Source organism: Amblyomma americanum, chromosome 9 (genome assembly GCF_052857255.1).
Source record: "Amblyomma americanum isolate KBUSLIRL-KWMA chromosome 9, ASM5285725v1, whole genome shotgun sequence".
In the NCBI taxonomy this organism is placed as follows: domain Eukaryota; kingdom Metazoa; phylum Arthropoda; class Arachnida; order Ixodida; family Ixodidae; genus Amblyomma; species Amblyomma americanum.
Window position 1 is genome coordinate 84,211,928 of NC_135505.1, and position 27,804 is coordinate 84,239,731.

Below are 27,804 nucleotides of genomic sequence, written 5' to 3' on the forward strand. Positions count from 1 at the left end.
AAAAAAATGTGTGCCTCGTTCTCCACACTCTGTCAGCAAGTGCCGAAGAGTGCATGTGGTTGAATGGCCTGTGCATATTAGGCGAAAAAGAGCACTGCGCGGTGCGCCTAATTTCAATATGCGTTGCTGTGGAAGAGGGTGGTTGGTAGTCGCAGCTTGCTGCTGCATCAACGCATTCACACTTGCCATAGTCCGATCAGGAGCCGTGGTTTACGTCGGCATAGCCAGTGCTTTCGGAGTGTCTAAAGAGGATGCCTCTTGGCCACTTACCTTGGCAACCGTCTTCAACCTGGCTGGAGGTGAGTTGTCCGCCAATGTGCCCCGCTTTGTTCCTACTCACTACAAACACTCGACAATATTTAAAACAACTGTTGGAGGGGTGGGTGAGGTAGAGCTTCTATTTTTACAGGGAAAAAAAGGTGAGTTGACTTAAATGCATGAACCTGACGGGAGTTTGAAGATCGTGATGCAGTATTACGGAAACCTGCAAATTGTATGCACAATTGAAAACGAACTATTGAAGATACGATCATAGATTTCGCACACAGCAATAATATCTGCCTCTGGTGCTAAAAATACAAATGCTGTGAATCGCAATAACCAGCAGATATTTATGTCCAAAATAGCCAAAGTTTGCTATATTTGAAAAGCTGCTGATGAGATACAGTTCAACGAACGCGCATTCTCAGAACATATAAAACCAGATATATATCTATTCTATATATAGGGAAAACTGTACTGCCCTAGGTAAAGTTGTATATTCAGAACTAATCTCTACCGACTTCGTCACCTGCAATACTTCCTTGAGCAATCGATAATGCCGCTACGCAATCGTGGTAGAATGGTGCGCATCTGCTGACAGAAGAAACATTAAGCTTTCGATCGATGCCTACATTGTGTTGTTTCCACAAGAAGAACGCGCAGAATGCTGGCGCTAACCAAGCCTAAATTGGAGCGTTCGCGCTGCCGGTGTGGGAACCTTGCTTTTACGCGGTGTCTGGTTCGAACTGACCGTGTTAACAGTTGTAAACGCAGCACGGCCTAAACGGCTCAGTATAAAAGAGCAGTCATTTTTGTATCAATAAGTTCCTCATTTTGTGCGCTTCAATGTTGATATTTTTGACAATACAAGCAGCAACCTATGCTCTCATAAGCGAGAAATTTCTTATTTGCCCCCCCCCCCAAAAAAATGAAATACTTAAGTAGAAATTATGAATTCACTCAGACGCGCCTTATGGGCGAGAAAAGTGTAGGCCAACAAATTATCTTATATCAGACAAGAGATATAGGGTCGTACGGTAGCATAGGGGTAGTCATACAGGAATCGCTGTGCTTCGCTAACTCTCTGTCAATATTTTATGTCCATTCCTACCAGAATGACTACAAGATACTGAGTAATCAGACGTTTAGAACGAATCAGTTTTTTTATTCAAGATTACGGAAAATCCAAGCAAATTTTATTTATTAATCCCGTAGAAACTTAAAGCACATCATCCGAAATGAACACATTTTCAAATAATGTGCGGTTTACGTAGAAGTTTTACATGCCAGTCATCCAGCTGATCGGAAGTAAATGCCGCAAAGCTAAGGTGGAGCGCTTTCTTCAACCTGGTATAGTAGAAATGTTTAGTATCCATTTTCTTTTCAACATTGCTAATAATACTCCTTTTCACTGGCGAAGAAAGATGGTCGGAACAAAACTATTGTAGCTACCAGAAAGGCAGCTTGAAAAACGACTCGCCCTTCTTACGATTGTGGAGTGGACGAAAGTGAATGTTTGGAAAAGAGAAAATATGATTGACCGAAAATCAGGAGAAAAAGTAAAAACAAACACAAACACTTATTTTAGCAAGATCCCATTTATCCATTAATAGCCCAAAAGGGCACGGAGTCAATTTACACAAAAGCGTCCGGGACATGATCAACACTACATGCACTGGTATAGATGTATACCTTTTTATTATGGTCATTCTGATTTCGTCGTAGCACACTGCTTTGGCATGTAATCCTTACACTGGTATCTTGCATCGCTGGGTTTCTAAGAAATCATCCCTGTATTTAGCTGCTTAAAGGGTACCAAAAGAAGATGATACCACCTGTTTCAACAGTTCAGACAGTACGCCAGGATATGATAAATGACCATGAACCAAATATGGCTACAAGCTTATGTTTGGCGTCCCTCAGGGATCCGTTTTGAGACCACTCTTATTTCTCCTGTTTATTAATGACATTGTGGCAGATCTTTCAGTCCGCGTGAAGCTGTATGCGGATGACTGTTTTTTCCATCAAGTGGTGTCTTCAGTTCATGACCCGGTATATCTAAATATTGACCTAGCGAAGGTCGTTGCGTTGTGCAAAAAATGGCAGATGCGCATTAATTCTGAAAAAACCGTTTTTATAAAAATTACCTACAAGAAAATACCTCTTCATTTTGGGTATGGTACTAACAACATATCATTATTAGAGGTGACAGAGTATAAATATTTGGGCCTATGGATTACTAACAACCTTTCGCGATCAAAACACATAGACGTTGTCGTAGCAAATTCAATTCCGAAACTTTTTCTTGAGGCGTTCACTAAAGTCATCCCCAGCTTGTGTTCGTCTATTGGCGTACAATTCCCTCATAAGTCCGTTACTAAAATATGCTGTAATCATCTGAACCCTTTCACGTTAACAAACATTAAGAAATCAGCGCGAATGCAGCATAAAGAAGTTGGGTTTATTTCTAACTCATATGGCCGTGCATCTGTAAGTGAGCTCGCGAGGCGAACTGGGTTACCGCCAGGCATTCAGTGCAATCGTCTTTCTCGATTAATGTTTTTCTTCCAGCTTATTAAAACTCACTGTAAGGTTAATACTTCTAATTATTTTTCTTACCCCTCAGGTTATAACACGAGACAAAGACATGCACTAACAATAACTCCTTTGAACGCGCGAACTGCTTTAAATATCCTTTTTTTTTCCGAGGACAATTACTGAATATAACAACCTTAATAGCGTGACTGTTAATCATAATTATTTACGGATGTTTGAAAAGTGCTTGCAAATGTTATGAATTTGAGTTTGTTTATATGCTTGTATTTTGTTTTGTTTTTTTCACACCCTGCCATGATCTGTACGAAATCGCAGTATCTATAAATAAATAAATAAATAAAATTTATGTCACAACACGTCAGTTTTGATCCAGTCAATATCCACAGTTTGATAAAAGATGGCAATTCGAATTATTTACGCTTTCGTTTCCGACGAAGACTTTCGGTCTTGGCAAGTACGAAATTTATCAACTTACAAGGGGGCCGCCTATGTGGCTCAATGGTAATCGTGCTCGGCTGGTGACACGAAAGGCCTGTGCTCGATCCCTCCAGTGACGGTCGCATTTCGATTGAGACGGAATACTCGAAGCCCGTGCAATGGCAGCGCACGTGGAAGACTCCCAGGTGGTCTGAATTATTCGGAACGCTTTACTACAGCCTCCCTCTTAGCCTGAGTCACTTTCCGACGTTAGACCCGACAAAATCAACCATAATGAGATTGACGAATGGAGGCCAGCTGGGTGAACATTTTTGATGGAACCACGCTTGGTTTTATAAAAACAAAGCGTGTAGCGCGTTAGTTCTATTATGAGTTGTCACCTAAACGTTAGCCTGATTGATGTGCATTCATCGCGGAATATTTAAACAAACTGGCGTAATATTAACCAAACCTACTTGAAGATACCGCATGATTGCAACATAGAAGAGGGTGGAGGGGGAGGAAAGGCAGGGAGGTTAACCAGAAGAATAACCGGTTTGCTACCCTGCACGGGTGGAAAGGGGTGAGGGGAGAAAAAATTTGGAGGACGCTTAAGCTTCGTCTTTAAGAGTGAGACGCGACAGCGTGTTGCAGCGTTGCCAAGGAGTGCAGGTCTAGATGCTGCAGTGTACGGCAGAGAGAGTGCCTTTCGGTGCTGTAGGCAGGGTATTCACAAAGAATGTGGGCTGCAGTCTCATCACACTCGCAGATGGCACATGCAGGGCTATCAGCCATACCTGTTAAGAAGGAGTAATGCTTGGTGAAAGCTACACCAAGCCACAGGCGACAGAACAAAGTTGCTTCACATCGTGGTAGGCCGGATGGAAGCTGAAGCTTCAGATTTGGGTCCAAGGTTTATTAGACGCGAATGCCATGATTGACTTGAATTCCACGCGGCAAGCGTGATATCCCGCGACAGTGGTCTAAGCCTACCCGCTGCGTCGGCTCTCGAGACGTGCAGCCGGTGCCCTTGTTTCACACGCAGATATTCTAGAGTGGTCTGTATTAATGCTGTCGACGATAAATCAGCCTTTTTTTTGATGCCCGGTATGGAAAGAAGCACACGAAGTTGGTGCAGACTCCATAATGGCGAAGACGGTCTAGAGGCTGGAGTAAATTGGGTTGGTAGGAAGTCGCGGTGGGCAGCAATAATTTTCGCAAGCAATGTACTCGGCCGGTTAGCAGGAAGACTGCAAGAAGGTGTGCGCGAAGCTGGAGAGAGGTGACGAATATGCGCTCTCAAGGCTTCGATTGTGACATAGGCAGTCACTGGATTCCTCCTGGGCGATGAGTACTGCTGAGGCTCTAGACGCGCATTTTGGCAGTCCTGGGCACGTCTGCAGAGCTGAGCTTGAGCACTTTGTAGACACAGTATGTTCGTTTTTCTAGCGCAGGGATATTGCACCGACGGAATCATGAATAATGCGGTGTAGAGCTGGAGCATCGACTGCACTGATGCTCCCCACGACTTCCCTCCGAGCAAGGAGGAAACGTGAACGATCGATGCCAGTCGCCTTTTCATGTACGAGACGTGTGGGCTCCATGTTAGATTACGATCGATGATTACTCTAAGGAAGCGATGGCTTCTTTCGTAGGGCATTCTTGACCCATTTTTGCGTACGGGGTAATGGGATATGCGCTTGCGTGTAAAGGCAACTAGGAAACATTTGTCAGTCGAAATCTCCAGGCCTTTACAACATGAACTGGTGGGCGAGTTGGGCAGACATAGTTCTTGTAAACCAGCGCAACGGCTCGAAGCCAAACAGAAAGGGACAAAACACAGCGCTGAACTAACAACATAATAGATTTATTCAAGGCACCATGCAGTGGTTAAATACACGCTGGTATCACAGAATAACAAAAAAACAGAAAAACAAGACAAAATAAGAAAAAATCTCGTTTCACAGCCTATCATTGTGATTGTGCGAAAGCTTTGCCGAAGCACGTAATCTATGACATTAGGTATCCATGTTCTTTTTCCGAGGTAGCAACAGAAGGGGTGCTTATGCATTGCGTACCTATCCAAATGATTTCTGATGCCTCAATTATCTCCCTGGTGAGCTGCTCTTTGCTTTTTGCTACAATTTTACTGCTCTTGAGCATTGGGCGGCATGAGCAATCACGACAGTGAATCCCGATATGGCGGACGGCATTCTTCACATTATTGTTGTGCTCCTTAATTCTTTCATTTAAACACCGACCAGTTTGGCCAACGTACGACCGACCACAAGACAGAGGAATTGAATATACCAAGTTGTCTTGGCACTGAACATATTTCTTCTCATGCTTCTTCGTGCACACAGGAACATCGCGACGTGTTTTGTTTGGCCGATTTACACGCGCACATAAGGTCCTCAATTTTACAGAGCCTGTATACACAACATCTAATCCCGCTCGTTTTCCTATTCTTTTCAAATTGTGCGATAAAACATGAATGTAAGGAATTACGGATCCGTTTTTTCCTCGGCTAACTTGGTTGGCAGTAGCTCCAAGTTTCAACTTCTTCAGCATTCCCTCCGCTACCGAAGTTAACAAGTGAAGCGGGTATCCTGCAGCAACAAGCCTTTCAACCTGGCATGAAAAACTGTGCGTGGCCTTATGCATTCAAAATTTTTTTCTACTTCCATACTGCTCTTCACACTCCAAGCTAGTGAAACGAAGCATTGCCACATCTTGTTTCGGCAATGCCATGAAAAAATCTTGTAGGCATAAGTCCACGCACAGTCTTTCATGCCAGGTTGAAAGGCTTGTTGCTGCAGGATACCCGCTTCACTTGTTAACTTCGGTAGCGGAGGGAATGCTGAAGAAGTTGAAACTTGGAGCTACTGCCAACCAAGTTAGCCGAGGAAAAAACGTATCCGTAATTCCTTACATTCATGTTTTATCGCACAATTTGAAAATAATAAGAAAACGAGCTGGAGTAGATGTTGTGTTTTCAGCCCCTGTAAAATTGAGGACCTTATGTGCGCGTGTAAATCGGCCAAACAAAACACATCGTGATGTTCCTGTGTGCACGAAGAAGCATGAGAAGAAATATGTTCAGTGCCAAGACAACTTGGTATATTCAATTCCTCTGTCTTGTGGTCGGTCGTACGTTGGCCAAACTGGTCGGTGTTTAAATGAAAGAATTAAGGAGCACAACAATAATGTGAAGAATGCCGTCCGCCATATCGGGATTCACTGTCGTGATTGCTCATGCCGCCCAATGTTCAAGAGCAGTAAAATTGTAGCAAAAAGCAAAGACCAGCTCACCAGGGAGATAATTGAGGCATCAGAAATCATGAGGATAGGTACGCAATGCATAAGCACCCCTTCTGTTGCTATCTCGGAAAAAGAACACGGATACCTAATGTCATAGATTACGTGTTTCGGCAAAGCTTTCGCACAATCACAATTTTATGCTGTGAAACGAGATGTTTTCTTATTTTGTCTTGTTTTTCTCTGTTTTTCCGTTATTCTGTGATACCAGCGTGTATTTAACCACTGCATGGTGCCCTGAATAAATCTATTCTGTTGTTAGTTCAGCGCTGTGTTTTGTCCCTTTCTGTTTGGCTTCGAGCCGTCGCGCTGGTTTACAAGATCCAGGCCTTGCCGGCGGAGGTAGGCCGCAAGAATGCTTGCCGCCTTTTGAAGCCTTGCTCGAACTTGTGGTCGCGTAACTCCTGGTTGCCAGGTACAAATATCGTCCGCATAGACTTTCGCCCACTGTGATAGTTCATCGATAAGGCCGAGAAACTCAAGAATGAAAAGTGTTGGGCTAAGTAATCCACCCTGTGGGATCCCACGGGAAGTCAAATGTGAAGATGTTGGTCCGCCCTCAGTCTGCATAAATAGTGATCTGTTGGATAGATAACTGTGTATGCAGCAGAGCATGCGACCGCCAAGTTCTTCAGGTTCCAGAGAGTCCAAAATAGCTTGATGAATGATGTTATCATGCGCCCCTTTAACATCCAGAAACAACACCACGGTCAAGCGCTTCAGATGCTTCTGATGTTGAACTGATGACACCAGGTCAATCACGCTATCAATAGACGATAGACGAACGTCCACACGGAAACCCGGACATTACATCTGGGTATATTTGATAGCGCTCCAGATACCACTCAATTTGCGCAAGCACCATCCTTTCCATCAGTTTTCCCACGCAACTAGCCAATGCGATTGGACGATGCGATGCTACGTCAAACGGCGATTTTCCGGGTTTAAGGACTGAAACCAGACGACTTGATTTCCACGCGTCCGGAACTGTACCCTCACACCATGATGAGTTGAAGCGGTCTAACACAACACAACAGAGCACTGGGTACCAGTTCGTGGCGCTTCTCTTTTTGGAGCCGAGTTCCCATACATACCTAATATCCTTCGAAGCGATCATTTATGGTTAGTGTTATATGTGTACCTTGACACAAGGTAAATGTAGGCCAATATTAGGCCAATTTCCACATGAGGAAGTGTCTTGCTTGGGCAGTATAACGAAAGCAGTCCGATTTCGTGATTCGCCCGTTTGCACTGGTTAACCTGCGCGCCGAATGAGGTCAGTCTGAGGGCCTGTTTAGATTGATGTTCGCACCGGGGCTCCAGAGTACTTGCTTTGAGAAAACCCCAGTCAAAAAATCGCGATTCTTAAGCTTTTGTGGCTTGACACTAATATTCGAGCAAGTTGCAATGGAAGGAATGTGTAGGTAAAGTGAAGCGCTTGGATAAGTCGGACAAAAGAGCTCTACTTACTCTCTCTCGCTTCTCAACCATGACAACGCCAGCGCCGTTTATAATGTCATGAAAGGATATCTGCCGGGGCAGAGTGAAACGCTTGTCTTTTTCACGAGAGGAAAATGGCTATAAAAGCTTCCCGCAGTGAACATGAAATGGACCTTGGAATACCGTAGACCAGGTGACCCTACACAGGAAAGCGAAATATGCCTCCGCAATGTATTTTCTGCGTTAAAAATCTCAGTTACGATATCACCGGCACATCAACGAACACAAATATTCCAACATTCTTCCCTTAAGTTATTTTGATATTTAATAGTGTGTATGATACTTGCAAGCCAAATATTTAACTTCAAGGAAGAAGGTACAAATGCTGGCACCAAAATTTTAATCGGACGTTGGATCTCACGGCAGGGGAAAGGAGTACGCTTGTATCAGCCCGGACATAAGGGGAAGTCACCCTGAAGGAAAGCAGGGATTTATGCTCTAGGCGAGGAAGCAACTACACTTCGCGAGAGGCATTTGCGTACGAAAGGATTAAGCTGTTGGGAATTTGTACCGGAAAGCGGTTATATGAAAACAGTCTACGTTGGCATTTAGTAAACAGTCCGCAGCACAGCTTGTGGCGCGGAAGGTAGGTGAGGTAAGATCTTCACCTTGCGCTTTAAAGGAACAGTCAGGATGTAAGTAAATGCGAGCACGCATATGCCGTTCTTTCGTGCTTTTCAGCGAGATATTCTCATAAAGCTGGTTTGTGGATATATACTTGGGTAGAGCCTTTCTCCCAAAAACAGGAATCAGGATAGTTCTATACTGCAGCAGAAAGTATCAAGGAAAAATATTCTGTTTCGTTCAGAGACGCTGTTCGCGTTTAATACAGGCCTCACTGCACCTTGCCCTGTTCCATATGCTAACTGCGTTACGCCATATGTTCAGTGCAGAGTGAATAAAAACTGTGCATGCACTCTTTTCCTTATCGGCAACTCTGCCACTACGGCTTTCAGTAAGCAATCACCAGCCACACCTGACATCACGTCAGGGCCTAGCGCGCCTGAGTCAGGGCCAAGGAGCAGGTGGTGGTAATGGCCAGTAAAGCAAATTAAACAACTATGTCATTCAAATACGGAAAAATAAAATAAAGGTATTTAAATTGTTCGCAGAAGCAAAAGCACAAACAAAAACAAAGTGGTAAGTCTAGAGTGGCTCCCGCAAAGGTTTTTCAGTAGGAGAATCAATGGTGAGCTGTAAACCCTTTCGTAGCTGTTGAAGAGTATTTTTTTTCCTTTGGCTTTTGTATGCACTGTTTGGTATCTTCATGCTGAGAATCTAGCAGCTATAATGGTGCACAACGGCGTATCTTTCGAGTAGCGACGTCACCAGGTGGACGCAATATTCTTGGCACCTCACGAAGCGGTCGTAAAGTTGCCGCTTATGGGTTCATAGCTTGCTTAAACTGCCGGATTTTCGTGATCGTAAATGACATTGTAAAGCTACAGAGAACTGCGGCCAAGATATCTTTGTGGCCACTCTCAAAGCGCAGCACGCCCGCAACCATGTTTGGGCTCACGCATGAAATGGATTCTTGGAATACCTGCTCCTGCTCCTCCGTGTTCTATGAGAACCACATTTCGTGTATTTCCTGGCGTTCCTGCTGCCAAGGTGACAGCGATATATGTACGGTAACCCTTTCATGGCTTATCTTAGAGCCATAGCCTTGCAAGCATATATGACGATAGTACCTAAGATCGACCCGGCTACTATCAACGCGATAGCGTTAAGAAGGTCGTGTCACAGAAAATGCGTCGTCGGCATGTCGGCGTCGTTGACCGTGACCGAAAATCCGCAGAGAAGCAACCTAGAAGCTCGGTGGGCCACCTAGGTCACGTAACCTTGTGGTCTTACCACTACGTGGCAACCGGTTCGATAGAAAACTGCGCACAGTGGCAGGTGGCAGTTAAATTATTGATTGTTCGCGAGAAGTTTCTCGGGAAGAACGACCTGGGTCGCACAGGCCCCACTGGTGACAGCCCTGCCATGGTAGGGCAGTTGTGCATCGGATAACCACTGTACCAGTCGCCAGGATTAATATGAGGACTCCCAAAGCTTCATGAATGCTGAGTGCAGAATGGCTAGTTCTAGATATGGGGGCATAAACGCGTTAATGATGTCGCGTCATAAACTTAAGGCATATCTTAAGTGTCCCCTACAGTTTTTGTCCTCATCCCGAAAGTGATTGACATGAAGTCAGGTTGTGGATTACTGGCAGAAAAGTGAGTCCTTATGCAGATGTCGACGATAAAATTGTTTCTACTCGAGTACAGGTGATCACTTAGAATGGCGAAGCTCTAACTTTGTATATTACACACGTTTTAACAGATTACTGGTGCCCAACTTTCGAGAATTTATTTTTTTAAGAAACTTAACACTTCTTTATATATCCAGAAAGCCTTTTTAGCACCAAAATTGCAAGACGTTCCATCCGCGGTCCAACAAACCACTCCTCGAAATATAAATTTCAATACATTTTACCCGAGCGTAAGCCATAAAAATTACAGAACTAAAAGTACTACCTTCTTCTTCCTCGTCAACTCGAATAGCAACAGCCACTCTCAGCTCATTTAAACCCTCACCAGCGAAATAGTGGAGAAGCGAAAAGTCGCGCCAGACGACGACACGCGCTTCTTACCCTAACAACGCTTCCATGTGCTGTAGCAAGAAATAATCTCCTTACAGCAGCTGCCTGGACATTTTAGCAAGGAATGGCTTTTCTTACTTCATTACACCATTGCCTGCAGTTAAGATTCTGATGTTAAAAAAGAAGAGATCACAAAATTATGATAAACTTCGCAGGCGATTACGATGGCCGGTTATGAGAAATTTAGGCGCATCCCTTGACCTGCCACCTGCCACCGCTGTCACGGTGCCATGGTTACCACTGTGTAACACGAGATTCAGTGACATCTATTTCAGGCAAATTCATTTCACTATGAATCGAGGCAACATATTGATAGGGCATGCATCAATCTACAGTTGTCGAGCTCTCTTGAAAAATGCCCACGCGGTCTTTCTTCTAATAGGGCTTCATTCGCGTCCGCAGCACCAGGCGCGCGTAGGGACAGCTGCTGAGCCGCTCCTCGCGCGGCACGTTTTGCGGCAGTCATCCTCCGGGTTCTCCGTGCGACAAAAAAGCTCCGCTTGTCTGCTCTTTGCCAGTCCCTCCTTTATTTATGGCGACCAACCTCCAACCTCAGTAACCATCCTCCGAGTGCGCATTCATCCGCTCTCGACCTGCTCTACTCTTTCCACAGTAACGCTTCACCGGATTCCTTGTGATTCCTTGGCAACCACTGTCCGGCTGGTTCTCGTGCCAAGCTTCCACCTTTTTGGCCCTGCTCTGATCTTGCCATACTATACTCTCTCCTGCGTCACCCTCCTCCTCCTTGCATGACAAAATCTCCTTCCGAGTGGGTCCCGTGGCAGCGAGCCTCCGGATGCGCATTCCCCCGATATCGCCAATCACTACGCTTTTCACAGTAATGCTCTTCCTTTCACGGTAACCACCCTCTGGATGGTTCCCGTGGTAATAACCCTCAGGTTGTGAATTTCTATGCTCGCTTAATGCTCACGTCCTTCAATGGCAACCCTCCTCCTCCTCTTTTCATGATAACCACTCTCCAGTTAACTCCCGTGGGAACTTCCCTCCGGTTGCGCATTCCTCATCTCACCCTCATAATGAAAAATATGAATAACTGCGCAATAAGGACGGGACAAGAGAGTAGAAGCACAGAAACACACGAGACAAGCGCAGGCTAACAACTGGTTTATTGAACCAAAGCCTCCTTCCTCCGACAACAAAGCGCATGCGCACCAACAGCAAAGACAAAAGCCCTAATCATCACGCCAAACCAAGAAAATCCAACTCCTTGCGGTACAGATGTATGGAAGCCTCGCTAACACATTTGTCACGCCCTAATCTCGCGATTTCCAAGGCTTCAATAACTTCACGTTCTTTCTTATCCCTCGCGCGTCCAATAATCTTAGTGCCGCCGAAAAGTGGAGTGCAATCTTTATCGTCATGCTTGCAGATCTTGCAATGGCTAGGCAGATGCTGCCCTCTAGAATCAGCTAAGGAATTGGCATGCTCTAATAATCTAATGTTGATGCATCGGCTAGTTTGCCCTACGTACACCTTACCACAGCTCAGAGGAATCTGATAGATTACATTCACTCTGCATTGCACAAACTTGTTCCTGTGGGTGGTGCTACACTCAATCTTCTTTTGCCTATCTGGTATGACCAAATTGCACAAACGCGACAGCTTGCAAGGTGCCGAAAAAAGTACCTCTACGCCGAATTTACCGGCGACCCTCTTCAGGCCATGCGAGACCCTGTGAACATAGGGAATACTTCATACTACCGCCTCTCCTGGGCATCCGCCCCACAAGGCTTTGAGTTTGGGCGGAAGGACTTCAACAGGGACACGGCAACACCCCAAAGGAGGGCCAGCGGAAAACCGGCGGACCGAAGGCGATCCACCTGTACATCAAAGCTAGCCTTAACCTTGTGAGGGCAGGACTTGGTTAACGAAGCCCCGAGGCAAGTTGACGAGGCAAGCTCTGACCGAGTGGCGCAAGTGATAGGGGATAGCCTTTCTGCTCTTAACTCGGGCTTCTCGGTTGATATCGATGAGCTGTTCTACTCCCTTTCCCACGATGACCTTTTCCGCGCAGTCCGGAACTGTATCGAACGGTCTGGTGCTGTGTCGTTCCAGAATGCGTGTGGTATTTCTGTGGATGTTTTTTTAGAATTGCTTAAGGTGCATCTTTTTTCAACGATTGTGAGTTTTCAGGATAAATTTTATGTGCAGAAACGTGGCATTTGCATTAATTCGTGTGTAGCTCCCTTTCTAGCTGAGATCCTTTTAGCTGAAATTGACCGCTGGCTGTCGCGGGTACTTTCTGACGACCGTATCGATCGGGTGTTCCGATACGTCGATGACTTTTTAATCCTTTTAAATATTGACCGCAACGATAACTTGACACATGTGGCGATGGACGTTTTAGAATCTTTTAAGTCTGCTTTTGCCAGTTTTAATTTTACCATTGAACTTCCTGAAAATCTTGTTAGCAATTCTTAGACTTAAAATTATTCTTTAACAATCCTAACCACTTATGCTGGGCGTACATGCCTAGGTCAAAAAAGGCACTCCTGCCCTTCAACTCGTCCAATTCGAAGCTGGTCAAGAGGGTTATTTCGTCAACTTGCCTCAGGGCTTCGTTAACCAAGCCGTGCCCTCACAAGGTTAAGGCTAGCTTTGATGTACTGGTGGATCGCCTTCGGTCCGCCGGTTTTCCGCTGACCCTCCTTCGGGGTGTTGCCGAGTCCCTGCTGAAGTCCTTCCGCCCAAACTCCAAGCCTCGTGGGGCGGATGCCCAGGAGAGGCGGAAGTATGAAGTAATTCCCTATATTCACAGGGTCTTGCACGGCATGAAGAGGGCCGCCGGTAAATTCGGCGTAGAGATACTTTTTTCGGCACCTTGCAATCTGTCGCGTTTGTGCAATTTGGTCATAACAGATAGGCAAAAGAAGATTGAGTGTAGCACCAACCACAGGAACATGTTTGTGCATTGCAAGTGAATGTAATCTCTCAGATTCCACTGAGCTGTGGTTAGGTGTACGTAGGGCAAACTGGCCGATGCATCAACATTAGGTTATTAGAGCATGCCAATTCCTTAGCTGATTCTAGAGGGCAGCATTTGCCTAGCTAATGCAAGATCTGCAAGCATGACGATAAAGATTGCACTCCACTTTTCGGCAGCACTAAGATTATCGGACGCGCGAGGGATAAGAAAGAACGTGAAGTTATTGAAGCCTTGGAAATCGCGAGATTAGGGCGTGACAAATGTGTTAGCGAGGCTTCCATACACCTGTACCGCAAGGAGTTGGAGTTTCTTGGTTTGGCGTGATGATTATGGCTTTTGTCTTTGCAGTTGGTGCGCATGCGCTTTGTTGTCGAAAGAAGGAGGCGTTGGTGCAATAAACCATTTGTTAGTAAACTGCGCTTGTCTCGTGTGTTTCTGTGCTTCTTCTCTCTTGCCCCGTCCTTTTTGCGCAGTTATTCATATATTCCATAATGTCGTACCAACTAGCCCCTCACCGCACTCTTCTAGATTTCACCCTCATACCCTTATTTTTCGTAAATCACACTAAAGATGATTTGTGCATTAACAACAGTGCTGATACGCATTGTTCTGTCCTCGCCATACCACTATTGGCCGATTAACCCGTCTCCTTCCACGCTAACCATTCCCGGTTCTGGTGGCAGCCACCCTCTGGTTGGGCAGTCCTCCGCTCTTTCGATACCTTTTTCCTTCCAGGACAACCCGCCTAAGCGTGTTTTGGGTGGCGCATACGGTAGCGCATACCATACGGCGGCGCCTTCGTCTGCTGTCTTCATATTCTCCTCCCTCCTTGGTAACCCGCGTCCTTTCACAGTAACCACTCTTTGCATGGACCGTGGTAACGATCCTTTGGTAGTGCATTTCTCCGCTCTCTTCGTATCCTCCCCTTTCTATTGTAACAATTATCCTTGTACTAGAACCATCCTGAGTTTGGTTACCGTTCACGTCAGGGCGTTACAACGTTGCGGTAAACCCGCTCTCAATCTTTTCCTTGGTAACCACCCGCTGGGTGAGCAATTTTCATCTGTCGCTACACTCATCTCCATCACTCGTATCACTTCAGCACTCGTACGCCTTTCCCATGGTTACCACCCTCCGGCTACACCCAATGCTACTTCGGCGCTAAAGTCGGGGAAAGAGCCTATAACAGTTGTAAAGTGCTAATGCTGTTGTGCCATACCTTGCTCTGTAACGCGTTAGCTTTCGAAAAGTTACGTAGGGGAGACTCCAAGTGCAGTAGAAATTCGATGCCAACCTAAAAGTTCTAAATGTTCTCCATAAAGTTTCATCCGCGACAGTTTGTGTCTCAAGGAGGCTTAGCAAAGCTCTAGTCATGCTAAAAATTCTTGGCTGTGAACTGCTTATTCCTGTCGCCAGGGACTCATTTTCAAAGAACGATGCTACGTTTACTCATATAAAATATATCATTCAATACCATTACAGCTGTTTGTAATTATGGAAGATCTGGCGTTTCCTGTTTTTGAACCTTGTGTTTCTGAGTAGAAACATGCACTTTTATTACCAGACGTGTAAGAGGAAGAGAAGAAGGGCATTGATTTCAACTGTCACAGCGTACGATGCCTAAACATGACGGAAATGACCATAAAGTTCTGTATATAATTAGCCTGGTTGAATGCAGAGGTTATGAAAAATTGCATGTGTGAACCGACGTTCTGAATTGGGTGGCCTTCTGGAAAAGCATTCCAGTATTATAACGCGACAAATGAGAAAAAAATTGCGTAAATTCACAATTCTCCCGAGTGACCTCCATCACTGACGTTTTTTCTTACCAAGTGTATACGGAGTTACTTCTGAGAGGCAAACGTGCTCCTCCCGTCATGAAGTGCTTTATATGCCTCACCAGGGTAGTAGACACATGTATGTACAGGACAGTAGTTGGCTCCTTTCGAGCAGAGTCTGTGCATATTTGAATTTGGCAGTATGCCTGAACAGCCGTTCATGGCGATGAAATATCTTTGCTAACAGTATTCCTTGTGAACCAATTCGTGGCACTTTGGGACATTTAAACAGCCTCACTAATGACACAAAAATGCCAAAAAACTGGGGGATCCTCAAGCTTCGCCTGAATAGCATGTGCTTCTCACGCCAATCACATCTTCACCAAGTGACTTGATACTAGGGTGTGGAATCAAAATTTCTTCGGGTTGGGTATAGGTTCGGGTTCAGTTCCGGGTTTGGATCCGAAGCGACGTTTCGTTTTCGTTAGCGCCTGTTCGAACCGGTTCAAACGCGTTCCAAGCTTGAGCCCTGCCTTCGGTACAAGAATGTGCGTATGCGATTGCTTGTTTGGCTGGCAGTCACGATGTCCAGAGTTACAGCTACGAAAGAAAGGGCAAGAAAAATTAAATAGAAAAAATGGTTACAAACTACGACCGAAAAGTATGCATCCCACATTTAAGCAGTGTAGCTACGCAATACAGAATGGCCTTTGTTATATCATCATCGTCGGCTTGATTACTGCCTCTCTGAGATGATGGCTTCTCTCTTATCTCTTTCTGCTTATCTGTCCAATTAACCCTTTCCTTTGCGGAGCAAGATTTCTCCTGCAGTGCGGATTTCACTGGTGGCAATACACGTTATTTCCCTCTCTCGCTTCGCAGTACACGCCGCGCCCCAGCCAGTTGCTTCTTGTAATCTGCTAGGATGTCATTAACCCGCATTTGTTTAGTGACCCACATTGCTCTCGCTCGGTCTAAGCGTTACACCTGACATTGACATTTTCCTTTCCATAGCTCGCTGCACAGTACTCAGTTTAAGTTTTAGCGCTGATGAAGCAGGTGACATCCCTCATCGTGGAAGCTCTTCGGCCTCGTCATGGATAGCGCATCATCATCGGTGGTGGTGCAGTGGAAGTGTCGAGGATTCGCTAATAAGGCCTCTGACCCATCGGCTCTTCCTACTCTTCACCGCGCAACCGCACGGGCGCGGCGCTATGCAAAGCGGCTAGGCAGGCAACGCTGGGCTGCATGGTGTGCCCGCCTGTCCTCTACGCAGGGCAATCGACATCTTTGGAGAGTGTTTCACGCCATGAAGCGCCCTTCTCAGGTTTCAGATTACACAGAGAGCATTCGCCTCGCGCTAAATGTGGATGAGAACACATTTGCACAACAAGCGGCCCGTCAATTTTTTCCAAACCATGACTGCAACGCTACGTCTCCACCTGACTTATCGGTTACAGAGCCCTCCGATAGGATTACTTCTGACCTCATCATGGCAGAGCTGCTGGCCTCCATTGAACGTTTAAAAACTACTACTACTCCCGGGCACGACGGCATACCTAACTCCTTATTCTGTAACTTGGAATGGAGGACTTTGCAAACCCTACTTGATACTTTTAACGAAGTGTGGCTTTCTGGCGTCATGCCGGGAGACTGGAAGCATTCTATCGTGGTTCCAATACCCAAGTCAGGTCAGCCTCCAGTATCTCTCTGCCCTTCGTCCAATTTCCCTTACGCCTACCATCTGCAAGCTTTATGAAAACATTCTAGCCGCACGCTTGTCGTGGGGGCTGGAATCCCATGATTGTTACCCAGATTCCCAAATTGGTTTCCGCCCACAAATTGGAACGGAGGACTGCCTTGCTACTTTGGCTGCTGACGTGCTTGACCACTCTCCGCAGAGTCACCTAGTACGAACCGTAATCGCTACAGACATAACAAAGGCATATGATAACATCCTTCACTCTGCCATTCTTGCCTCCCTTCAAGCTCTTGGTCTCCCTCACAGGTTCCTCCTCTCTATTCACGCCTTTTTAGCAAATCGAACCTTCAGCGTGCGTGTCCACGGAAAGCCCTTTGGTAACTTCACTTCCAATAGAGGAGTGCCGCAGGGCTCCGTTCTCGCACCCACATTATTTAATGTGGCGTTAATTCCTCTTGTCCGAGCCCTAGAGTCCATTCCTTCTATCCGCGTGCTTGCGTATGCCGATGATATAACCTTGTGGTGCTGTCATCCAGATGCGTCTATTCATCAGTCGGTCCTTCAAAACGCGCTGGATGTATTGACATCTCGCCTCCCACCTCTGGGTCTATCACTCTCTTCTACTAAATTATGTTTCATTCGAATTGGAAATAAAACCGGCTTACGGAAAGCTCCCCCTTTAAATTTTACGGTACATAGTTCTCTAATTCCTGAGGTAGAAACTGTTCGTATTCTTGGTCTTCTCCTCCATTCATTTGGGACTGGCACCCCGTGGCTGGCAGCCACCCGTAAATCGGCTCATGCTACTCTAGGTCTGATTCGTCGCATAGCTATGCGCTCTGGTGGCGCACGTGCTCATACGGCCCGCCAGCTTGTGCGCTCTGTTCTTCAGCCACGGATAGTATATCAGGCACAATTTCAACGTCTCACCAGCAGACAGTGGGACTCCCTTGAAGCTATCAATCGTGAGGCTATGCGCGTCATAACATATCTGCCTCGTTTAACACCAATACCTGTGCTACAGGAGTTCGCACAACTTAATACACTCAGTGAAATCATCGACCAACGGGTGGCAAATAGAGCTCGAAAACAGTCTCTCAAACTTCATCGTTTAAAGACATTTCCACCGTGGTCCTATTGCCAGCTCACTGACAATCGCCCCACTGTTTCCCCGTCGGTGTCAGCAGCGTATCTGCCTGAAGGGTGCATATTATACACGGATGCATCACATTCTGCAGAGAGGGGAGTTACTGCTGTGTATAGTCCATCTCATCCGCATCTCAACTCTCGCGCGACATATACTGCGGATACATGCACTCCCCTGGCATTAGAACTTCAAGCCATTTATAATGCCATTGCTTCCCTTCCTCTTGTTCCAACATTCAATACAGTTCATATTTACACCGACTCCCGCGCCGCCCTTAAACAGCTTAAAGCTGTTCGACTAACGTTCCAGATTTCACAATCAATTCATGTGCTCTGCGCAAAGTATCCATGTCCTGTGCGCATACACTGGATTCGCGGCCATGCCCAGGATCCACATAACATTCAAGCGGATGCTATGACTCATCCTCATACATTAGACGATCCGCCACCTTCCCCTCTTTTCCCAGACCCGTTCCTGTCCCATGTTTCCGCTTCCGAAGTTCTGCGCCAGCAAACACGCGCTCTAATTCCTCCGTGTTCGCACCCTCTCCCCCGTAGTCTTACTCGGCAGGAGGAGGTATCCGTGCGCCGGATTCGGGCAGGGGCGGCTCTGACACAATCTGTCCGTCATCGGTGGCGTGTCAAAGATCTGCCAGCACCTGACAGGTGCCCTCACTGTAGCGCTGCACCGGACATTTGTGATGTGCGGCACTTGTTATGGACGTGCCCAGCGACGGCTGCTATCAGAAAACGGCTCCTCAGGGAGGTGGGCCTGCGGTGGAACCGCGAAAGTGACTACGTGAAGTGGACTATGGACAACCGTTTCATTAGCAACCTGTGCGACTACCTCAGCGCAACGGTTCTTCACTCCTTCTTTTAACTTTCAATCCCGTGCATTCCCCCCCCCCCCCTTCCTTTTCAACTTATGCCTCATGGCACACTTCTCGAATAAAAAAAAAAGTGTAACCCTTTTCGTTAGCCTCATGTATGTACCCCAAAGGTGAGTCGTGGTAAAATACCCGTGATATGTGAAGTACAAGTGCTTTCTCTTAAGGCATAATGGGAAACTGCCATTCATGATCTAAGAGTGAGCGCCAAATACACTGCACCGGTTTCTTAATATTTTACTTGCTTCATACTCGCCCGGATCTGCAGTGACTACCAGTCCTAAGCAGACGTATTCCCTTGTTACTTCTAGCACCTTGCTACCAATTGTAAATGGCTGTTTCCTTCCTAGACTGTTGAACACCGCTTTCGTCATGTGCATACTAATTTTTATACCTACCGGACTGCTTTGCCTGTCAAAGTAATTTATCATGCTTTTTTACTTCGCCCTCTGAGTAACTTAGTAAGTCGACGTTCGAAGTAAAAGGCAAATTTCTAAGGTATTCTGTATTACCTATTACCCCAAGTATTTCCATGTTCAGCAATTTGAGACAAACAGTTTGAACATTGGAAAATTGCAAGGTTATTTAAAGTAATATTGAAGGTAATGGTCCATTCTCCTGATATGACGGAGAAACTTTTTTTTAAACTGCGTCCACCGGTCGCATCGAAGAGGTAACACTGCCATAAAAAATCAATTAGGAACGCTTTTCGCGATAGCAAAAATGTTAACAGAAAAAAAAACTCAAGACTGAGATCGGGTGAACTGCAGATAGGTTGATTAATATAGTGGAATCTTTTAATATATAAAAAAATTGCGTTCATAAATGGTTTCCCGTTCAAAAATACTTTTGTCCAGAATAGCTGTGCATGATCCCTGTAATCAGGTGGTGAATAGCACTCTATACTAAGTCTCTTTTCCTGCCTGACATTCTTGCTAAATACAATTTTCGGCTGTGCGGACCAGTAGGAGTATTGCGTTAGGCTAAGTAGTTCGTGAAATATGGGCTCGCCTAGGCTCTCGTACTTTTCTGGTATCCCCACTGCAGAACTATTGTCGGTAGTTGTTTGCCTTGGCTGACCCTGAAAAGCTGTAGGCTTTTACGTAATCAGTTGAATAAATTGCCCTACATAGGCTTTTGGCGCTCTTTTTCAATCAAGGCACCCTAGTTAGTGGGGCGGGCACTCCCAACACCTGACCATACGAAACACCTGGAAATATATTTTCCTGTCTCCTCCTTTCGTGAATATTATACAGTACCTTTGCATTTCCTGTGTGTGTGTTTTTTTTTTGCATAACAATGCGCCTAACCTCAAGGACACTTGAAATTTTATTTGTTCATAGCTGGATTTCAAGAAAGAGTGGCGAGGGCAGCTGCAGTGATTTCGTGTGTAGGCGGCGGGAAGAAGTCGTGGAGTTTTATTGCTCTTCTTAGCTTCCTAGCAATAACCAACACGCTGTGTGAGAAATAGGCTTAACCCATAACTGAGGTGCACTCATATACGCCTTTTCCGAGAGCCAAGCTCCTACATAACACATAAATTGTAGATGCGTTACCGATAGCGTACTCGCATTTTTGAGGGCGAGATCTCACTGTCCTGGGGTAGAGCACACCAACCGGACATCACCTTCATTAGACACCGGGGTAGAAGCAAGTCTTGCCGAGGTCAAGGAGAGGTGGCCGACTGAAGATAGTGCTCTTATCAAAGAAACAGTTTGCCTATTATCCTGACACATCTCCTTGTGCGTGCGTGGCCCGACGTAAAGGGTAGTGAAGAATTCTACAGAGGTAGGTATTACTCTAAAAAAGTATAAGTGCATTCCTTTTGCGGTACTTTGAATTGGTCACATTATTTTGATGCCTTCTTGTACCAAGTTTAATATCGAAACACAATAGTTTTCGCTGAACAAACCATTTGTATCACAAAAGCTTTTATTCTGCGTTTGGTTTTATCACCTTGCTTTATTTTCCACCCTCAAAATTATCACATTTCGCAGTTCATAATGTAGAAGAATGAGAAATAGTTGGTGAATGCGGTGAAAAAGCGCAAAGACAAATATATTATTGACGTATCTGATTCATTATTTCTTGATTTCGTCTAAATGGTCTTTGCCAACTCTAAGAATTCATATCGCCTATAAAGTCAGGTATGAAAATTCTAATATGCATAATATCTTCAACGGCAAGCATGGCTGCTTTGAGACTTGGCGTTTGGCAAAACGCGGAGCATGTGAATCAAGCTTCACGTTGGTGAAGCATGCTGAGCAACAAAAAGAGAGTTTCGCTCAGTTAAATTTAGAATTCGGCGTTGTTTCTTGTTTACGCGTTTGGGTGAGTCCTGATACTTAGGCGTTTTTCTCTACCGCTCCTCTCCAGGTCCTGTGTCGGGTGTTTTAGCGCAGTATTTCAAGCTATCATCGTTGCTTCTCGCCGGGTGTCTCTTGGCGTCGCTGTCTGTATGCGCCAGCTACTTCGCCAGCGGCGTGCCTTTCCTCATCATCACCCTCGGTGTCTTCTACGGTGAGAATAAGCCCTTTTCGCCCAAAACGCAGGCTAACTGAAGTGGCAAAATAGACGCTACCCGACTGCAGTCTGCCAGAGGAGGCTGTCCAAACCATTGAAACGGCTGTATCTATCAAAATGGTTCCAATCAATTTATATATTGGGCCCAGTTTCAAGAAATGTTTGATAAATACTTTCAACATCATTTTGATCATATAATCGTAATCTTTCAGAAGCGGGGTTATGTATACATAATGAAGAGGAATGGAAAGAAATCAATAATAATAATAAGCCTAATGTACCAAATAGAATATAGAACAAAGAATAGCTGGTGTGTATATTTATGATAGGGGGATTAGCTTCACAGCGTCCACATCCATATCCTTATCCTTAGCATTCCTAAATATTGGGTCAGTAAGCTGTATTGATGCAGAATTAATTTTAACCAGTGAAATCTTAGCTTGAACACCTTACATATGTTGATAAGAATAAGGTAAATATGTTGTCAATGGTACAAACCTCATTAAAACTGCATGCAAAATACCCTTGATTTATGGAACACGCCTTTATTTAGAATGTTGATGCATTACATAATGTCCCAATTAAAAAATACACAAAAAAAACCTCAAGCTGTCTAATATAAATACCAAGCTTTTTAGAACTCAATAAATTGGCTTTAGACTGCGAACTGAGATCATTGCTGAAAAATGTCTCTACTCCACTTAGTAAGAAGACATTTTTGAGTGCTAAGGAACCCTCAGCTCGTAAATTCGCGTAAAAGTATTGTTTTCTACGTCGGAATCAGTTAACCCATTGTGAAGAGGTTGCTGTGATGATCTTTTAATACAACCTAGTCTTTTGCTTCAATATCTGGTTGACCATAGTAATAATGTTAATAGTATATTCTCACGGCACTGCGATTTGACCACCAAAGCAACTGTGTAGTAAATAAGATGGAAGCGAGCTTTGCATAACATTTCCTAGTATGCGAGTTCCTTGTGACGGAACATGTGAAAAGAGAATGAGGATGTTGCATGTCTACTGCTTAGCCCGGCTTTATTCTGTATCCCAGAGCCGTCATTTATGAGCGGGACTAGCAGAATGTGGCACGGAGGCTGACCGGAGCGAGTGTCCCTTACTGCGCGCACTTCCAGTACTATCGGGGAGAACATTAACCAGGAAGCGCGATAAGACATTTCGGCGCAGTGTGCTGTGCTTATCAGCGCTAACCTCATTTTAGTGCATTATTACAGCACCCGCGTCTTCATTGCACCTCCCCAAGTATGATGTATAGACGCTTTCGCCACGCGTCCTGGCGACTTCTTTCCCTATAGTACCTGCTTGTCATTCCATGGTTATGCCTACCACTGCACCGTGCTCTGATAATCGTTTCTATAGGTATCATTAATGTTTAACATATTACCTACTTGCTTCTCAAATATCGGAATATAAGAATTCGAGTAATTGATATGCAATCTATCTTACATGAATGATTCGGGCATCCGACGCACGTATTTATGATTAGCTCATGGCTTCTATGAAAGTTCTAAATACTGGAATATTTTTTGCTATCTTCTAAACGCGAAATTCAACGGGAACTAAAATGAAAATTCGTCACCTGTGTTCCTTGTTTACAGAAACTCGACTTGCCAAATGGAAAATAAACAACTGCTAAATTTCAACGAATCCCTCTCTCTAATGCAGGCTTCGGACTGTCGCTGCTCACTCTGGGCTACGTGGCGGTCAACCAGAGCTTGTCAACGAACAAAGCGCTTGCATCGGGCATCACCATCGGCGGTTCGGTCGTCGGAGGAATCATCTTTCCGCCAGTAGTGCAGTGTTTATTCGACGCCTACGGCACTAGAGGCGGCCTACTCGTCTTCGGCGCACTCATGCTTAACTCTATGGCAGCTGCACTTCTTACAAGAGGACCTTTGCGCGAAGCTGGTCGAAGAGAGAAAAAGACGATGTCAAATGGAACAGCGCCGCGCCTCTCGGAGCCTGCCCGCAAAATTATATGCGAAGCTCGCGCGGAAGACAATCTACATGGAGATAACGTGTACGATAGCTGCAAGGGCATCTGCCTGCACAATCACGAAGGGACGAGGGAACCCACCCTGGAGACCTCGTCGTCAGGTTGTGGCGGATATAAAGCGGCATCCGCGCATCATGCAGCACACGGGACTCTCAGCACTCATCCGGAGAACAGCGTGCCGCTGAAATCATCAGAAAGCAAGCTGGCTCGCTGGCTATCGTTTCTGAAAAATCCGAGGTTCTATATCATTGCCTACTCTCTCGGACAGATATGGTTCCTAAACACGACGCTTCTGACAGTCATTGTGGACTTTGCGTTAGAGCGGGGTATTGGAAAGTGGGACGCAGTGTCACTCGTCTCCTTCATAACGGCTCCCGATCTGGTGTCCAGATTCGTCTCCGGGGTTGTTACCGACAAGGGCATTCTTAGGAAGAGCACCATGATGTTCTTGTGCTTAGGTGCTTATGCTTGCGCCCATACCGCAACTCCGTATGTTTCGTCGTTTGCAGCTATAGCCACCTTTGCGGCAATTTCCGGCTCTTGCAACGGAATTGCCGTGACGCACATTTTTGTCCTCTGCGGCGAGCTCGTCCCGCGGTCCACTTTCAGCCTTTGCATGGGGGCCGCTAATTTTGTGGCTGCATTTGCACTGCTTGAAAGACCGCTAATGATTGGTAAGTGTGTGGCGCTTAGGCATCATATTTTTCTTCTCTGAGTCTCTGATACTTGTTTTTGTAAAAAGAAAATAAGCAGCTCAGAAACGCAGAAATAAGCATCTCTGGAATTAAATAGCAGGAGCCAGTACTCTATGCTGCTTACCCGTTCGTGCTTCGTTGGTACGAAGCATAAGATAAAGTACTACAATCGAATATGCAAATATAAAACTAAATGAGCCATATTGTGGTAATTTAGGCACGATATATCAATCATAACTGCAAAGTGAGGTTTTTTTGAGTCCAACTGAACTAACTCTCCCATTTGATAGTAATTTATGGCTTGAGTTGCGGCGAATGCAACTTCAAAATTGTCCCAAACTTTACTAATGCTCAGTTTAAGCACGTTTTCATGAGAAAAGGCATTGGGCTATTTTCTGAGTTCATGCAGAAAGTGATGCTCCAACGATAACCGGAAAAGGTCATATCCCTGAATACCTGCAATCCGTAGGAAAAACATTATGCAGCAATTTGAGGAAATACTTATTCAGGGCATTAGTCAATGATCACTCGCTCATGTGATGAAGCTGTCTTTTCATTGAAAAATGAATAGAAAGTCACCATCTCAGAGCAGTGACGTTGAAGGGTGGTAACTGAAGTCAGTATGCTTGAATATATCTATTCGATTGGAACTGTGGCAAAGTTCTCTTCTTATCGCACTACTGAGAACGAGGCAGTCCGATTGTTTTTCAACAGAGGAAAGGAAATTTGTCAAGCTTTGTTCTACTACTCCCAATGCGTTGTGAGTTAGCAACGATGGTCTGAGTACACCAACAATGTTAGATAACAAATACTTCAACTGCGTGGTACTGGAAAGGACGTCTTTTCTGTGTAACTAAAAAAAATGGCGCCGATATAAAAATTGCAGAATTTAGAGTTTTAACTTATAGGCATCTCTCAGCGGATTATTTTTGGAGTACTCCTATAATTAGACCACAATAGCGATATTTCTTCCCACGATGAAATCATCAAATCGTTTGTTCTGCAAGTGGTCCAGGTGTCTTGGACATGACTTTCAACTGCAAAGAGCTGTAGCATATCTTAAGATACCGATAAGAGAATATTCAAGAGACTGGCCTAAATTTCGATGAGTAGCAAAAACTTGCTATTATAAAGTTTTTATTCGCTGTCAGTAAGTAGCTTAGACTGCCATATGAAACTAACGGGCTCGTTTTTGACAATAATTGGGAGGCAGCCGTGGAACATTGTAAGATATTGTCCGCGAACATATTGATGGCAACTGTCTAAACTTCGGATGCGTAGCGAAATTTCGCTTGTATAATTACCCCTCTTCTCTCACCGAGTAGTTAACATTGCCAGAAAAACTGATGAGGACTGCTTCTGGCAAAAAATAGCGTAAACCTACGAGAGTAACCAGGCGAGATTTGTAAAAAAATTTTTTTCATGGCGTAGCCTTACGAGTTGTGCTAGAACTGCAGTAATAAACAAATTCACGTCGAAAAATTTGACTTGTCCACAATTTATAGGCCTCAATAAATCATGTTTTGATGCCCAAGATTTCCTGACCGCAGAAAATTCAACTATACTAAGGAACCTACTGTAGTAACTTGTATTTGAACCAAGGACGTAAAATACTCTAAATAAATAAATAGATACGAAAGCTAGGACAAGTTGCTTCGTCGCACAATTTAAGACATCGTCATTTCATTTAAGAACTGCCCACCAAGCATAATGGATTTTTTGGGAAATAAGTGTACACAGATTGTATTTTTTTCCAGCAATAAACTCAGTGTTTTTTATGCAAGTTGTTTTCTAGCACCTAATTACAGCTGTTTGTTCTGGCATAAATCATTAAAAATGCGTGAAGAAGCAGGAAATGTGTCAAGTGTCTCTTATATCTATTTCTTAACGTTCCTGCATGCTTGCTCGGCATTACTTTTTTAGTACAAATGGCTAAGCATGAAAACTGCGAATGTTGCTAGGAATTGGTCAATGTAACATGCAATGTCACATTTGTACCGGAAGAAGGATAATACGGGCTGGCTAGTGAATATTCACGGAAAAGAAGTAACAGCGCTTTTGATGACTTGATACAGAACGAGACACCAGCGCAGGTGTCTGTCTCGTTCTGAATCCCGTCTTCAAAAAGCGCTGCTACTTCTTTCCTGTCAACTCATTTGTACGCGCGAAGCACGTCACAGTAGAGCAATTTATGTGCCTTCTGTAAAATGATGTTTCATTTTTTTTCTCCCCTTATGAGCAAATCTCTCAACGAAGGCTCCTGTGCACGGTTTGAATCTCTGACAGGCTGTGATGTACATTCAACTCGATGCAAATGGTTGAACCCCCCTAACGGGACCTCTTAATTCTTTGTATTGCTTTAGTTCTTACGCTTTAGTATTGTAATTTGTTGCCTTGTAATCACAAAGGCAAAGGATAGTTATTTATTAGGCTTGAAACTGTGATACAGAGGAAAATTTTGGCCCCACATTTTCACTTTTTCTTTCCCTCCTTTCAGGATCTTGGCTCTAGTTTCATTTAGGCAGCATTCGTTACGCTTAAGCAAATGTTAAGAAATACAATTGCCAAACTCGCACTATTTCTAGTGCAGTATTAAGGTTATAACTTTGTATGTTTAATCTCGCTTTTTCAGCATATTTGAGATAAATTGTTCAGTAAAATTTACGCTTCTACTGAATTAACAAGTTCGCTCACGGGGAAAAAGTGTCGTAATCTTGGATCTGCTTGTCTCACACGAGCACCGGTCCTTCTGGCATACTTCGCAGGTTACTGCAAGGATAAACTTGGCAGCTACGACGGACTCTTCTACTTCATGGCTGGCGTTTCCGGCACCACCGCTGCCCTGTGGCTATTCGTGAGCTTCCAAGAAACAAGACAAAAGGACCATAGGGAACATGTAGACGCACTTGCTGAAGGATCGTGAAGTTGAAGTGTGTGTGCTGAGCATATAACCCTATCTCAGCATACAGATTTTTTCGCGTCATGGTGCAAAGTGACAATCTCAACAATTAGAATGCTTACGGCGCCATTCAGCTTCAGGTCAAGAGCAGAAGAGAAAAATAAACTGGTTTTCATTGAACTAGCCTGATATTTATCATCTGCGCCTGATACGTGAAGGAGATTTTATTTTAAGGCACTCCATAGTAAAGAGGTTTGAATCCACCGAGTGCTGCAATAGCATATGGTATTGCACAAAGAAGGATGGGTTACGGACTGTTGAAGGAGCAAATAAAATTGGAGATAGTAGAAGAGCCCTCAATTTATCAGAAATTTATAAACCACGAAGAGACAATATAAAATTGGCAGCAGTAACTATTTAGTGTTAATCGTAGCTGTTCTACATAGCAACAAGGGAAATATATACATTACTCAATTTTAGAGAATTTCCGCAGACAGATTTCACTGAAAACTGA

General features: G+C 44.7%; 1 protein-coding gene across 1 annotated transcript; it reads left to right on the top strand.

Annotated features, from left to right (window-relative positions):
• On the top strand, positions 1-27,470 carry LOC144105555 (monocarboxylate transporter 12-like). Its single transcript, XM_077638672.1, has 4 exons — positions 1-299; positions 21,536-21,679; positions 23,366-24,370; positions 27,157-27,470. Exons 1-4 carry the CDS (start codon positions 119-121, stop codon positions 27,312-27,314), a joined length of 1,488 nt encoding a protein of 495 aa, XP_077494798.1. The 5' UTR covers positions 1-118; the 3' UTR covers positions 27,315-27,470.
• Positions 27,471-27,804: the final 334 nt, after the last annotated feature.

What these genes read in the sequence shown, in the direction of transcription:
- LOC144105555 (XM_077638672.1), top strand. Translation starts at nt 119, where the DNA reads ATGCGTTGCTGTGGAAGAGGGTGGTTGGTAGTCGCAGCTTGCTGCTGC. An exon ending in CGTCTTCAACCTGGCTGGAG is followed by an intron (nt 300 to 21,535) that starts GTGAGTTGTCCG and finishes GCTCCTCTCCAG; the next exon opens with GTCCTGTGTCGGGTGTTTTA. An exon ending in CACCCTCGGTGTCTTCTACG is followed by an intron (nt 21,680 to 23,365) that starts GTGAGAATAAGC and finishes TCTCTAATGCAG; the next exon opens with GCTTCGGACTGTCGCTGCTC.